General features: G+C 42.1%; 1 protein-coding gene and 2 non-coding genes across 3 annotated transcripts; 2 read left to right on the top strand and 1 right to left on the bottom strand.

The window, feature by feature from the left end:
- The first annotated feature begins 3,107 nt into the window (after positions 1 to 3,107).
- Positions 3,108 to 7,027, top strand: LOC121530196 (homeobox protein H55). The gene is made up of 2 exons (XM_041818820.1): positions 3,108 to 3,219; positions 6,602 to 7,027. Exons 1-2 carry the CDS (start codon positions 3,108 to 3,110, stop codon positions 6,907 to 6,909), a joined length of 420 nt encoding a protein of 139 aa, XP_041674754.1. The 3' UTR covers positions 6,910 to 7,027.
- A 2,244-nt stretch (positions 7,028 to 9,271) lies between these two features.
- Positions 9,272 to 9,344, top strand: Trnak-uuu. Its single transcript has one exon. It is a non-coding gene; the product is annotated as a tRNA-Lys (tRNA).
- Positions 9,345 to 11,446: 2,102 nt separating this feature from the next.
- On the bottom strand, positions 11,447 to 11,519 carry Trnak-uuu. Its single transcript has one exon. It is a non-coding gene; the product is annotated as a tRNA-Lys (tRNA).
- Positions 11,520 to 11,883: the final 364 nt, after the last annotated feature.

The following is an 11,883-nucleotide window of genomic DNA, read 5'->3' on the forward strand; positions in this document are numbered from 1 at the left end:
CTGCAGTTCAATTCCATATTTTCCAGTCTCTGGGTGAGAAGGCGGTTTTCCTGCTGCCACTTTCTGTTCAATTTGTAGTACATACGATAATCTATGAATTTTATGAATTAACTAGTGTCTGTTTATGGACCTATATCAATTATGCATAGTTCAGCGCCTCCACTGCTGCCTCTTCTGCATGGAGAAGGAACTCTTTCAAATCAAGAGATAAACGATAGTATCGGGCAAAAATGCATATATAAATAATTTACAAAAGTCATTAAAAGGTGTATCTAAAAGAGATACATGTACGATAGCCTCGGTCCGGCTGGCTGGTTCCTCTCGGCAGGCTGGGTCAGTGCCTGCCCGGACCTGGGACCTGCGTCGCCATTAATTAAGCTCATTAATTACATAATAATTCATTTATTATATTTTCAACACAATATATTCAAAAGCGCGCAATTTGTTTACCAGCTCATTATGCCCGGCTGGAGGATTCGAAGGATGGTTCGAGGTGCAGGTGGGGTGGGCAACTGTTTCAATTCATTAATTACCAAAGCTCTCAAGGTTGATTGCTCTGTTTCAGGAATGAAACAGTCTTTCAAGGGGCGGGTCAGTGAAGAGAAGGGGGTTGAGATGGAGATCCACATTGTCTCCAGGGCTGACTTGCGCTTAATCCCTGGCTTAAGTCTGATGTGTCAGCTTGATTTACAGGCGGCTCAATGTGGCTGAAGTGAGTACCACGATTCAGTGGAGGAGAATACAATAAAAAGCAGTTACAGTTTGGGAAGTTAAAGGTCGCTGCCGCTGGCTAAACTCCACGTTTGGCAAAATCAGTATCGATTTATAATTTGATGTTTCATTTTGAAATTTCAGTATTAGCTTTTTTTGAGGATGAAGAATAACTGCTCTCTTAAACCAGTTCAGTCAATAGCGCATGACTGCTAGTTAGTTATCAAAAAGGTAATAATTTCATTAGTTTTTAAAAAGGTTATCAAACACTGTAATGAGCTGAGAAACGTTTTTACTTTTTAAAACATTAATGAAAAGGAATCCGACCTAAATCGATTGAATTGAGTTCTCTCTCCTTAATTATACATTTTCTTTCATTTTTTTAATCCCAGATATTTAGTTAATTTCTTAAAATCTTAATAACAAACATAAGTGACTTATCTATAATGGTTCTCATCTTAGTTCAATCTTGCTTTTCAACCAAAGTATTTGCGGAAACCAATGCCTCCGTGGACGACGGTCTTCCATCGCCAGCCAAACCTTCAGGTTCAGATCGTTCTGATTTGCCGCGAGCCGCATCAGCTGTTTGCCGAAAAGTCTACTGGGCTTTGAAGTTTGCCACATGTCATTTCCTCAGTGCCTTGGTAGGTGAAAACTTGCGAGAAGGCTGGGGAATGAAATTCTGGGCATTGTGGCGGCTCTCAAGCTCAGCCCCTCGGCTGTCGGAGGCTGTCGGAGTGACGAAACTGAATGTCATGTTCGTGTTGACAACAAACACGGAATATAAATTGAAAAATGCTTTAAGCAAGAAATAATCAATTTACTTCTTACAGCATAATTTCCACATTTCACGGAAACCAAACCCAAAGGCAGCCACGCCGAATGCCAAAAACCTGAAAGGGGGTAGGTGGGTGAAAGTAGATGGGTGAAGCGGAGCAGGCCACTGAATTCACCTACAAAACAGAGAAACAAAAAAACAATAAAAGAAGTTTCACCCAGCCCCATCCCAGCTGCATCCATTTCTTGGAGTGTTTTCCAGTATTCTTGCCATTTTCTGACCACCATCCTGTGACTCATCGCTTCTATTATTTGAATTGTGATTAATGATCAAGCTCAGTGGCTGTTCCTGCTCCTTTTTTTTGAATTCCTCAGCCCTCTGGCAAACAGTGTGATAAATATGAACAAGGAGGCAGACAGTAGTTCTGGCTACGGTTATTCTTCGGACATCGGTGGACCCCAGCGCATTCCAGCGTGCTGAAGTGGTTGCACAAGTGGGTGGAGGCCAGCGGCTTGCACTCATTATCACAAATATAAATCATTTGTCCTTGCCCCTAAAAATAACAAAAACACACGGTCAGAGCCGGGGCGGCATCATTTCACGGGAAGTACAGCGCACGGGAAGGAAAATGCTGCCTGCAATAGAGGCCAGACCATTCTCAGATAGCTGCGGCGACGCATGTTGATTCAATTTTCTTTTTCGAAAGAATTAACCCGCGCGCTGCACATATCCTGTGACCCCGCGACGGCCCTTTGACTCCTGCATTCTATATATCTAGTCGTCAATCAGTCCAGTCCAAGATTTATCTCTTTCAGCAGTCCTCAAGCGTGGCACCTCTCTTCTCCCATTGAGTTTATTTTCTGGAACTGTTCGAGTTTGAAGGCTCATATTTTTGAGGGCGTATTTGGAGTTTCAGAGGCCACCAGAAAACTGCTCAAAGATTCCTTGATTAGGCGTCTTGGCCAAGAGCACTTGTTGGCTTGTCTTTAATTGATTCAATTTATGACAAAATTCCTCTATCTCTGACTCAGCCTGTAGCATTATTTTCCGCTAGGAATGGTAGCATTGATAATAGTTTTAGTTAAACGACTCTCTTTGGGCTCTTAGTAATACGACAGCACCACGATGATCGTGCGTTGAGTTATGAAGTTTTGTGAACATCAACGGCTCCAGCAGATCAACACGAGGAGAAATTTCAGTCAGTTTTGAATCTGGATCGATGTCTATCTCAAAACGATGTGAAGTTCTCATCAGCCATGAAACCTTGCTCATCGTTTCCCAGCCTCAAATTGTCAGCGCTTTCTCTGATTAATAAAGCTTTACAGTTCGTATATGGATTCAAAGTTGTTTGCATGATGAATCATGATTACTTTTTGCCGATGATGGAGCTACGCCCCTCGCCGCCATCGGGCCAATTGCCGGATCTTGGAGTGCCACACACGTGCTGATTACGATGACGATGTTCGGTTGTTGTTTTTAAATATTTTTTTGCCTGACCAGACGCCAAGACCGCCCTTACAGTAATGACCAGTACGAGTGTTTTTGCGACTATTACCAAATGTTGTCGTATTTTCATTTCCTTTGCCGCCAAGCAGAAAGCAAGTCGCTTCGGCCCAAAATGCTGGTATCCATTCATAAGGTTTTCATGACAACTTTTTGGAACCTGTGGCAGTCTGAGCTGTATGCTAATCTCATGTCAATCCTGCGGAAAGGACCCGAGGATGAGGAATGTAAGGAACGCACAAGCCCGAAACATCAGGAACAAGAGTCCGGCCAGACAATGGCAGTTGAATTATTCCGAGACCCACTGACACTGAGATCGAAAGGCTCCCAGCTCCGATCAATCATAATAAATTCTGAAACAGATTTTGTGATGAGGCGAAATGGGATGCAAAATTCCAAATTTCAACTGTGTATTGCAGCTGTCGAAAGGGCTCTCTTGTGGAAAGTACACTTGTAATCATCTTGCGAAAATTACTTGATAAATGGTCAACAATGGAAAAGACCGAGTGTGGATGTTGTTGTTTATTGAAACTCGACTGTAATAATTCTATTCATTTTAACCAGTTTGATTTGGGTGAAGCTGCTTAATTTTTTATGAAACTAATATTTTCCCCAAAAATTTTGAAGTCACACCTAAAGCACATTCTTTATACTTTTGGCATTCTGTCTCAAAATGTGTCATATACTCGTGCTTGGCCAAATCCAATATATCTATATATAAGTATTTCACAAATGCGGAACACAGACTTCAAAGCGAGCGATCTTGAGGGCTGGCAGCCAAACCAATCAATCGAACCAGCCTGCCATCCATCCATTGAGCGATGGAACAAACTTGTAAACGCTGAATGTTCGCTCCATTGGCGCTGTCAACTCTGTCCACCCCCCCTTTACCCCTATTATAAGCTGGTGATACCAGCATGCCAGGGTGCCGTTGGATCGGATTCGGATTCGAATGCTATGGCTCTTTGGATGGTGCTCTGCCCTATCAGCTCATTGGGGCTTTCGCGCCCAGATATTGCTGCTTCCATGACGACGATGCGCTACTTACTCTCTTCGCATGTAGTTAACTTAAAAAATAAAAGAAAAAATATAAGCTGAAGAGCAGGAGATGGGAGGCCATAGTGTTGACACTCGGCTGGGAACTCAACGGTTGCGGATGTGTGGCATGGTGATCTTTAGTCAAATCAAACAGAATCGAGTGGGGTGGTGGCTGATGATGCCTGTGATGAATCCCAGACAGGGGCAGAGGCCCTCATGATGGGGCTGATTTAGACATAATGAGAGATGGGGCAGATGGTTTTAGATTTCATTGGAAATTGATTCTGCAAAGTAACTGAGAAAATCTAAATTAACACCCTTTTCAATTCCTTAATCCGCTTGACTTCTTGTTTCCGAGTCCTCTCATGGGCGCCCTAAGCTCTGGTCTGCGCATCCATGCAGATACATTTCGCAATGCTGCCTCCGCCGCTTTCCCTCCGCTCAGCAGCATTCGGCCTGAGTGGTGTAAACAAATTACAACATGACAGCAGCATTTGACAGAAAACAGCAAATGGTCGGCGGCGAACAAGTCTGTTCTTGGCGCTGTACTTTATTGTTATCTCCCTACAGGCAGACATGAAAGATATTTCTAAAAAGTGTCTGCTGACCCTTGAGGAGAGGTGATTGTGGACACCTGGGCAAGGAGTCAAGGATCCCAGCATCAAATAGTAAAGCCTCAAAATGTCTGCACATCATGCATCAGTCAGGCTGCAAGTTTTGGGCAAAGTTTCCGCCCTAATGGCTAGCAAATTACACTTGCATATTCGTCGATGGCCTGACTGACGATTGCAGCCCTGAACCTGTTTCAAAGAAATGGTCAAGACTAGTGCACTTCCAATTTAGCCAACAGTTAGCTCCCAGTCCCTCTCCGTGCCAGCTGATCGCATATTAATGGAGCCGACCGTTGTCTGGTTACTGTCTGCTACTGTTTTACTTAGTCACAAGTGGACACCATTGACTCAGGATGGCAGCCAGCCAGAAGTACCCAGCTTTGATGTCTGACGCTTTCGCTCTCTCTTCCTCTCTTTCTCTAAATGATCCCTGGCCACAGTCAACGCTGAAACTCGCCTTATAAATGGGTGATTAATTTCAACTTTAATCGAAATTCATTTGGCCGCTGATTGATGTGACGACTCTGTATCGCATCGAGACCCACTAAACTCCCGGAAGCAGCGCCGGCAGCAGCTTGTGGAAGCAGTGTGTGGGCGAGTATTTGTTTTCTGTTTCTGCTCAAAGCGGGCCATGAGCTGAGGTGTATTTTGGGTGGCCAAGGCCGAGACGGGATTAAATTAAATCAACGACCTAGAAGAATATTACAATTTATATAGAAGAATGCTTACTTGTGTTTTTGGATTGATCAAATTTGAAATAAATAAAAAGTGAACTAAATTAAAGCAAGAAGAATGTCGTTCATGACTTAGAACCAGAGATATAAGCATACTAACACTCTTAAAATGTAATCTCCACTGATTCTCAAGAAGGCCAACAAACTATTTCCCATTTAGCCAAATGGGCCGCATTATGCACTCCAAGGCGGGTAAGGCCTGGAGTCAATCAGACCAACAATCCGCCCAAAAACTCACAGAGAGGACACTAGCGAATCAGCGGTTTAAATCTATCACATTATTTATTACCCACATTCTAACAGATATATTTAGAGATGTACAGATACAGTGTCTATGGCCCAGGGCTCAACCTCCTCAACCTCCCCTCAACTCTTTGCCGCGTATTGGGAAAGCCCTAGAAAACGGGCGGACCAATTGAGTTGGCCAGTAACTACACGGCGACAGTGGCTTTTAAAAGTCTACTTTTGCACCGCGCCCCACTCATTATAACAAAGGAGGAACGCTGAACACATATCACGCCAATGGCTTACCTCAAGTGAAATCAAATGAAAACGCCGAAAAACCCGATACAGATGACAGAATAGTTTTCGGGGGCGACTTGCCAAGAACGGGAAATTGTCATTATCTGCCGACGATTGCCGATACAAGGATACAAGTTTTCGGCTAGCGACAAACATCTGTCTGGGGCAAGATACCTTCGCCAAACCTCTCGCAGCCCTTTCCCTTCCCTTTTACTTGCCAGAACACAATGCACAGTATGAACTTTTCGGGTGCCACGAAATGGCAGTTTGACACGTCATATTTATGAAATGCGCAACGTTGCAGAAAATCACAATATAAATGAGAGAAAATTAACTGCCTCGGAGCGGTGGGAAAGCTGGAAGGATTGGGGATCCGGTGGTGTTGTCCACTTGAACGTTTGACGATTGCCTAGGAACGCCCTCAAATAGTTTTCGGTAGAAATAAATCATATTTTGGCTGAAGTATGGAAAGAGCATTTTGGGAATAAGTAGTAGAATTCAAAGGTCTTTATCTTTCTTAGTTAAACCGATTTATCATCTCCTTACTCACTGAGAAGTTGTAGTTATTAGAATATGTTCCTTTAATCTAATTCGTAATTTTGTGTTTTTAAAACTTTCTCGTTTTAACATTTAATTTATATTTAACTTTAACATTCCCATTTTCCAACACAACTAATGCAAGTTTTTGTCACTTTTCCCTCCAGGTACTGTGAATGCCAATGGCGAGACGAAACGACAACGGACCTCATACACCCGCTACCAGACGCTGGAGCTGGAGAAGGAGTTCCACTTCAACCGCTACCTGACCCGCCGCCGCAGGATCGAGATCGCCCACGCCTTGTGCCTCACGGAGCGGCAGATTAAGATCTGGTTCCAGAACCGGCGCATGAAGTGGAAGAAGGAGCACAAGATGGCCTCGATGAACATCGTGCCCTACCACATGGGTCCCTATGGCCATCCCTACCACCAGTTCGATATCCATCCGTCACAGTTCGCGCACCTGAGCGCATAGGACGCGTGGCACTTTTCGGGTACTGGTTAGAGACTCAATCAGTTGTATCAGGAACCATATCAGACGGCGGCGGCGGCCTCGGCGGCCAGTGGCTATCAGTCGCAGGACGGTGGCTCAGTGGGTGGTGGTGGCTCCGTGGGGTGGGTGGTGGTGCAGGAGGGCCGGGTTCGCTGTCCAATGGCGGCAGCAACGGCAACGGTCCCAACTCTCCCTCTTCGCCTCCACCGCCTCCAGTTCCCAGGCGCCCGACTGCATCAAGTATCCGCAGGAGTTCTGATCTCAGGTTATCATCAGGCAGCAACAGCAGCACCACCAGCAGGATGATCCCGTCGATCGGAATCAGGATCGGGGCCTGGAGCAGCTCTTAGAGTCGGACTGTGAGCCCGACCCGGAGTTGCAGCTGGAGTTCAAGGCGGACATTGTCGGCTGCAATTTGTTCTGCTGCTGAGTTCTGTCCGCCTGCCAAAGCCTGCCATGCCCCCAGATGCCTGCCGCATACCGCCCATCGCCTACCGCCTGTCGCCGCCCGTCGATCAACCAACATCCAGTGATGTTTCTTGTTTGCAACTGATTCGTGTTAAGCTAAGAAACGAGCCGCAAATCCGCGTGGCTCGTTTGGGTTTATGATACTGGAGGTGGCACCCCGGGCAATCGCAGTCCCTCATCTATGGCGACGTTTTCAAATGTTGCATGAAGCCATTCTTGAGTTGCTCCCTAAATGTATTCAACATATCAAGATCATATTTTTAACATCAATGTGAAACGATTTCACATTAATATCTGATGTTGATTTGCCGTTGGATCATAAGGATATGATGGACCACCTTCTATCCGTGCGAGTGCCCGTGGGTCCTTCCAGTATGATGAATCTCTTTCTCTAAGCAGTATTCGAAAAGCTGTTAGTTCGTAAGCCTAGCATAATTCTAGCCCGTAAGCTGCACAGATGAACAGACAGAGCTGTCGAGTTGAACAAAACTAATATCTGCAATAATTTCAAAGTGATTTCTAATTAACATTAGTTCTTCGTTTGTATCGTACCCCAACCTCGATCCCCCCACGCCCACAAAACCCCACCCAGCACCCTCCAGGGAGTCCTAAAGAGTGTACTTAATTCCTAGCTAGTAGAGAACCTAACTCTAGTTAACCACATAAGGCTTTGTTTAGTTTGTAAATAGCAGAGCGGCCCAGCTCGGGAATCGCCTTTTTATGTTTGTGTTTCGTCTTGGAGAGAAAATTTCGGAAAAACCTAAAACTGTTTTATTCAAATTATTTTGTATGTTTGCGTTTGTGTTGTTGAAAGTGCTCTAGCAGCTTTGAAGAGGAAAATGCTTTACTAATTTTATCAAAAATCAATCGTTTTTAAATGCCACTGAAGAACAAATTCGGAATATAAACAGGAAGTAAAATATTTTAAATTTAGCATAGAACTTGCTATAGTTAATCAGGATTTTCTTTAGAACAGCAGCCGATCCTTCCACGTTATTTATTCAAGGCCTCTCAACAATGTCTGTAAATGAAATTTGTAATTCGGTAGTTAATCGATACAGTAAGCCAACGAAATTTGATTAAAGCGAGAATTGTTAAAGCCTAATGCTAAAGGAAACCCATAACCGTAATGTAAAGTAATTATTTATGCTGTACTTTTCGCTAAGCTAAGGTTAGTGCATTCTAGAACTATCGGTAGTCTACGTGAACCTAGCCCGTAAGCCTAAATTATGTATATCGAATTAGCAAGACAAATTTTAGAGAAAACAAATCAGAATGAGCAAGGCAAGGCAAATCGAACAAAACTATGGAAAATGAGAGAATCAAACAAAAAATACCTAGCACAAATTAATTAATCGTTTTTTGTTTCCCATTTTGTACATTTGTTCAATCTTAGTTTGTACATTTTCGATCGTTTGTTTAATGCAACTTGTCGGAACCGCAATCAAATGATTTTCCCAATCGATTGAAATGAAAAACCATTCGAAGTTTTGGGTTAAGGGGGCTCTCACTTTCCGCCAGGACACAGTGGGCGCAAGAAGTTTAACTGCATTCCATGTAAAAATTAAATTACGCAACTAATTTTTAATGAAATTCGCATGTATGTATTACCTTAATCTGGGTTCGATTGCAAAGGCAATTATTATACAAAAAATGGAATCGAAAATAAAAACAGATAAAACTTCAACTATGAAAACACAAAAACCATAAAAATATAAAGAAAAACAAAAAGTATGTAAACATGTATGAATATGGCATAAAAAATAAAAACTATTTTAAATTGTACCCTCTTGCTTTCCTTGGGTGGTGATCTTGGATAAGGAACGGAACTCTGTACGTTCCTTACGAGATGTTCTAAGACAGATGCTGCATGAAGGCCCGGATAGCTCAGTCGGTAGAGCATTGGACTTTTAATCCAAGGGTCCAGGGTTCAAGTCCCTGTTCGGGCGGTAATAATTATTTTTTTCGTTTGTGGCACTTTTAGTGTTTTGCCAAAAATTATTAAGAATTGCTACAAATATCAAATTTATAAATGTCTGGAGAGGATATCAAGTTAATTTAGTTCAAAAAAAAAATATAGCAGAACGAACATCGTTGACCCAACCCAAAATTGTTTAACAGGTTAATTTATTTTTTTAATTTCATTTTCAAGGAATGGAAAATAGAAAAAATTTGGAAAAAACTTTTTAGCCAGAAACTAACAAAAAACCGTTAAATAATAATAACTAAAGCAAAATTTATTTTGGTCTACGGTATTGTTATTATACCCGTTACTCGAGTAAATGAAATGTAAGTAACATGTAAAAGGAAGCGTCTCCGACCCTATAAAGTATATACATATATTCTTGATCAGTATCAATAGCGAAGTCGATTGAGCCATGTACGTCTGTCCGTCCGTCCGTATGAACGATGAGTTCTCAAGAACTATTAGAGATATAGAGCTTAAACAGACAAATTCTTGAGATCCCTACGCAGAATCTAACGCCCACAAATTACGGAAAACTAAAATCACTGAAATCTTAGGAAATATTAGAGCTAGAAAGATGGGATTAAGTATGTAAACTCTTTAGATGTCAGCACATCTTATGGTGGTACCATTATCCGGCACTCTTACGCCCACCAAGATCGAAAGACGGTTTTCGCATTTTGTAGAAAAGATGATATCTCGGTAACTATAGGTGATAGAAAGTTCCGATTAAGTATGTAGGTTTTATGATGCCCCAAAAATGCAAAAATCTCGGGAACTATAAGAGCTACAAAGTTTGGCTTAGAAATACGTATTTACGAGCTCAACGTTAGTGTTCTTCCTGCCACGCCCACAAGCCGCGGAAAACTGTGCCATCCAAAATATTTTACAGTATGTCTTCGTTTGACCTTGCATAACATATATCTTATATATATATCGTTTTACCAATGAGTTTTTAAGTCAGAATATTATTTCGCTATTTAGGAAGATATTTAGGTTATAAGGCCTCACATGGGCAGTGACGTCACAATCAGGTACTCAATATGCTTTCTCTGACAATAGGTCCACTAGCAAAATGAATACTTTAAAATTGTGTAAAACAGTAACGGATTTCTTACAGTCGCGGCACTAAACTATAGCGTTTCTTCTTCATTTTTATTTAATTTAAGAAGCAATTGGAGAACCTTTTGGTCTTTAACCATTTGGAGATAAAATATAATGAAATTCTATATACATAAGTATTAAACTCGTGTAAATTATATAATAAATAATAATAAGTACCCTATCAGAAAGCTAGATATTCTGGTACTAAGAATAGAAGTTGAGAAATAAAATAGTTATCATAGCTAAAAAATAATTAATAGGTAGTTTTTAGTTTTCTGATGGTGGCTCGAAGATTGCGATCTAAGAATTATTATTACTACTACTAAGTGAGTCACCGAAAAAGTATTTCGCAATTGTTGTAATACGTGTGGAAAAAAATTTCCAGACATTTTGAAAAAATAGTTTTTTAAGCGGTTGCAAAAAGATTGTGGTCCAACCATATTGGTTGGGCTGATAACGGCAGTTCACTCCGGTACGCTATCCCACTACTGCCTACCACGGGAACTCTTGGCTGCTGGTTTTCACCCCTGGCCCGGTTCATCCCTCCTTAGCCAACCTGAATGCCGCGGACTCCTCCATGGCACCCATATTGATGGCAAGCTTAGTGCGGACGTTCCGTCAACATGAGCTAGTCCGTTACACAGTAGATCCCAGCCTCAGGCCATCCCACAATCGGACCTCACAGAAGCGTGATTACAGAAGCTGCCAACCTTCCAGTCGGAATGCCTGCGTCCAAAACTCGACCACACGTCACCGGTTACGACTCGATTTCAAGCGAACTGCTTTATCGGCGCACCACTCCATCGACATCAAGCAGTTCATGAAAACTGCTTGATCGGCAGCCGCGTTGCCAACTGCACGGTGCAGGGTGGCATTAGTGGCCGGTTTATTTTTATATTTCCTAATAAGTGCAGAAAACTTAATTTAAAAAAAGAAATAACAATAATATTTTGGTTTAAAAAAAAATTAAAAAATTTGGATCGCCCGAACAGGGACTTGAACCCTGGACCCTTGGATTAAAAGTCCAATGCTCTACCGACTGAGCTATCCGGGCATTGCACAAGGAGCCGCCAAACTGCCCAGCCATCTACAAAGTACTTTAAAGGAGGGGCTTAAAAAGTTATCCTTTCCGATTTCTAAGCTCGCATTTGTTACATGAAAGTTGAAATGGCTATTAAAATGAAGTTGGATGAAATAATCCATTAAAGCAATACTTTTTACCAATAAGAGTGTAATCATGATTCGCTGGCTGAAAAGGTCTAAGAAAACTTTCAAATGAATGGCTGCAAATTCGTTTACGCTTTTTCTTTACCGCAAGATGAGGGAATTATTATAGAAACAAATAGTTTTAACAGTTTCTTGTTTTCAGTCTTTCGCTGTTCTCTATAAATTAAGCTGGCAGCCCTTTTCAATCAGTT

This window comes from Drosophila eugracilis, unplaced genomic scaffold (genome assembly GCF_018153835.1).
Source record: "Drosophila eugracilis isolate 14026-0451.02 unplaced genomic scaffold, ASM1815383v1 contig_1198, whole genome shotgun sequence".
NCBI classification, from domain to species: Eukaryota; Metazoa; Arthropoda; class Insecta; order Diptera; family Drosophilidae; genus Drosophila; species Drosophila eugracilis.

Coding starts and splice junctions, on each gene's coding strand:
- LOC121530196 (XM_041818820.1), top strand. CDS start 3,108: ATGCTGGTATCCATTCATAAGGTTTTCATGACAACTTTTTGGAACCTG. Junction 3,220..6,601: donor AGGACCCGAGGATGAGGAAT/GTAAGGAACGCA, acceptor TTTTCCCTCCAG/GTACTGTGAATGCCAATGGC.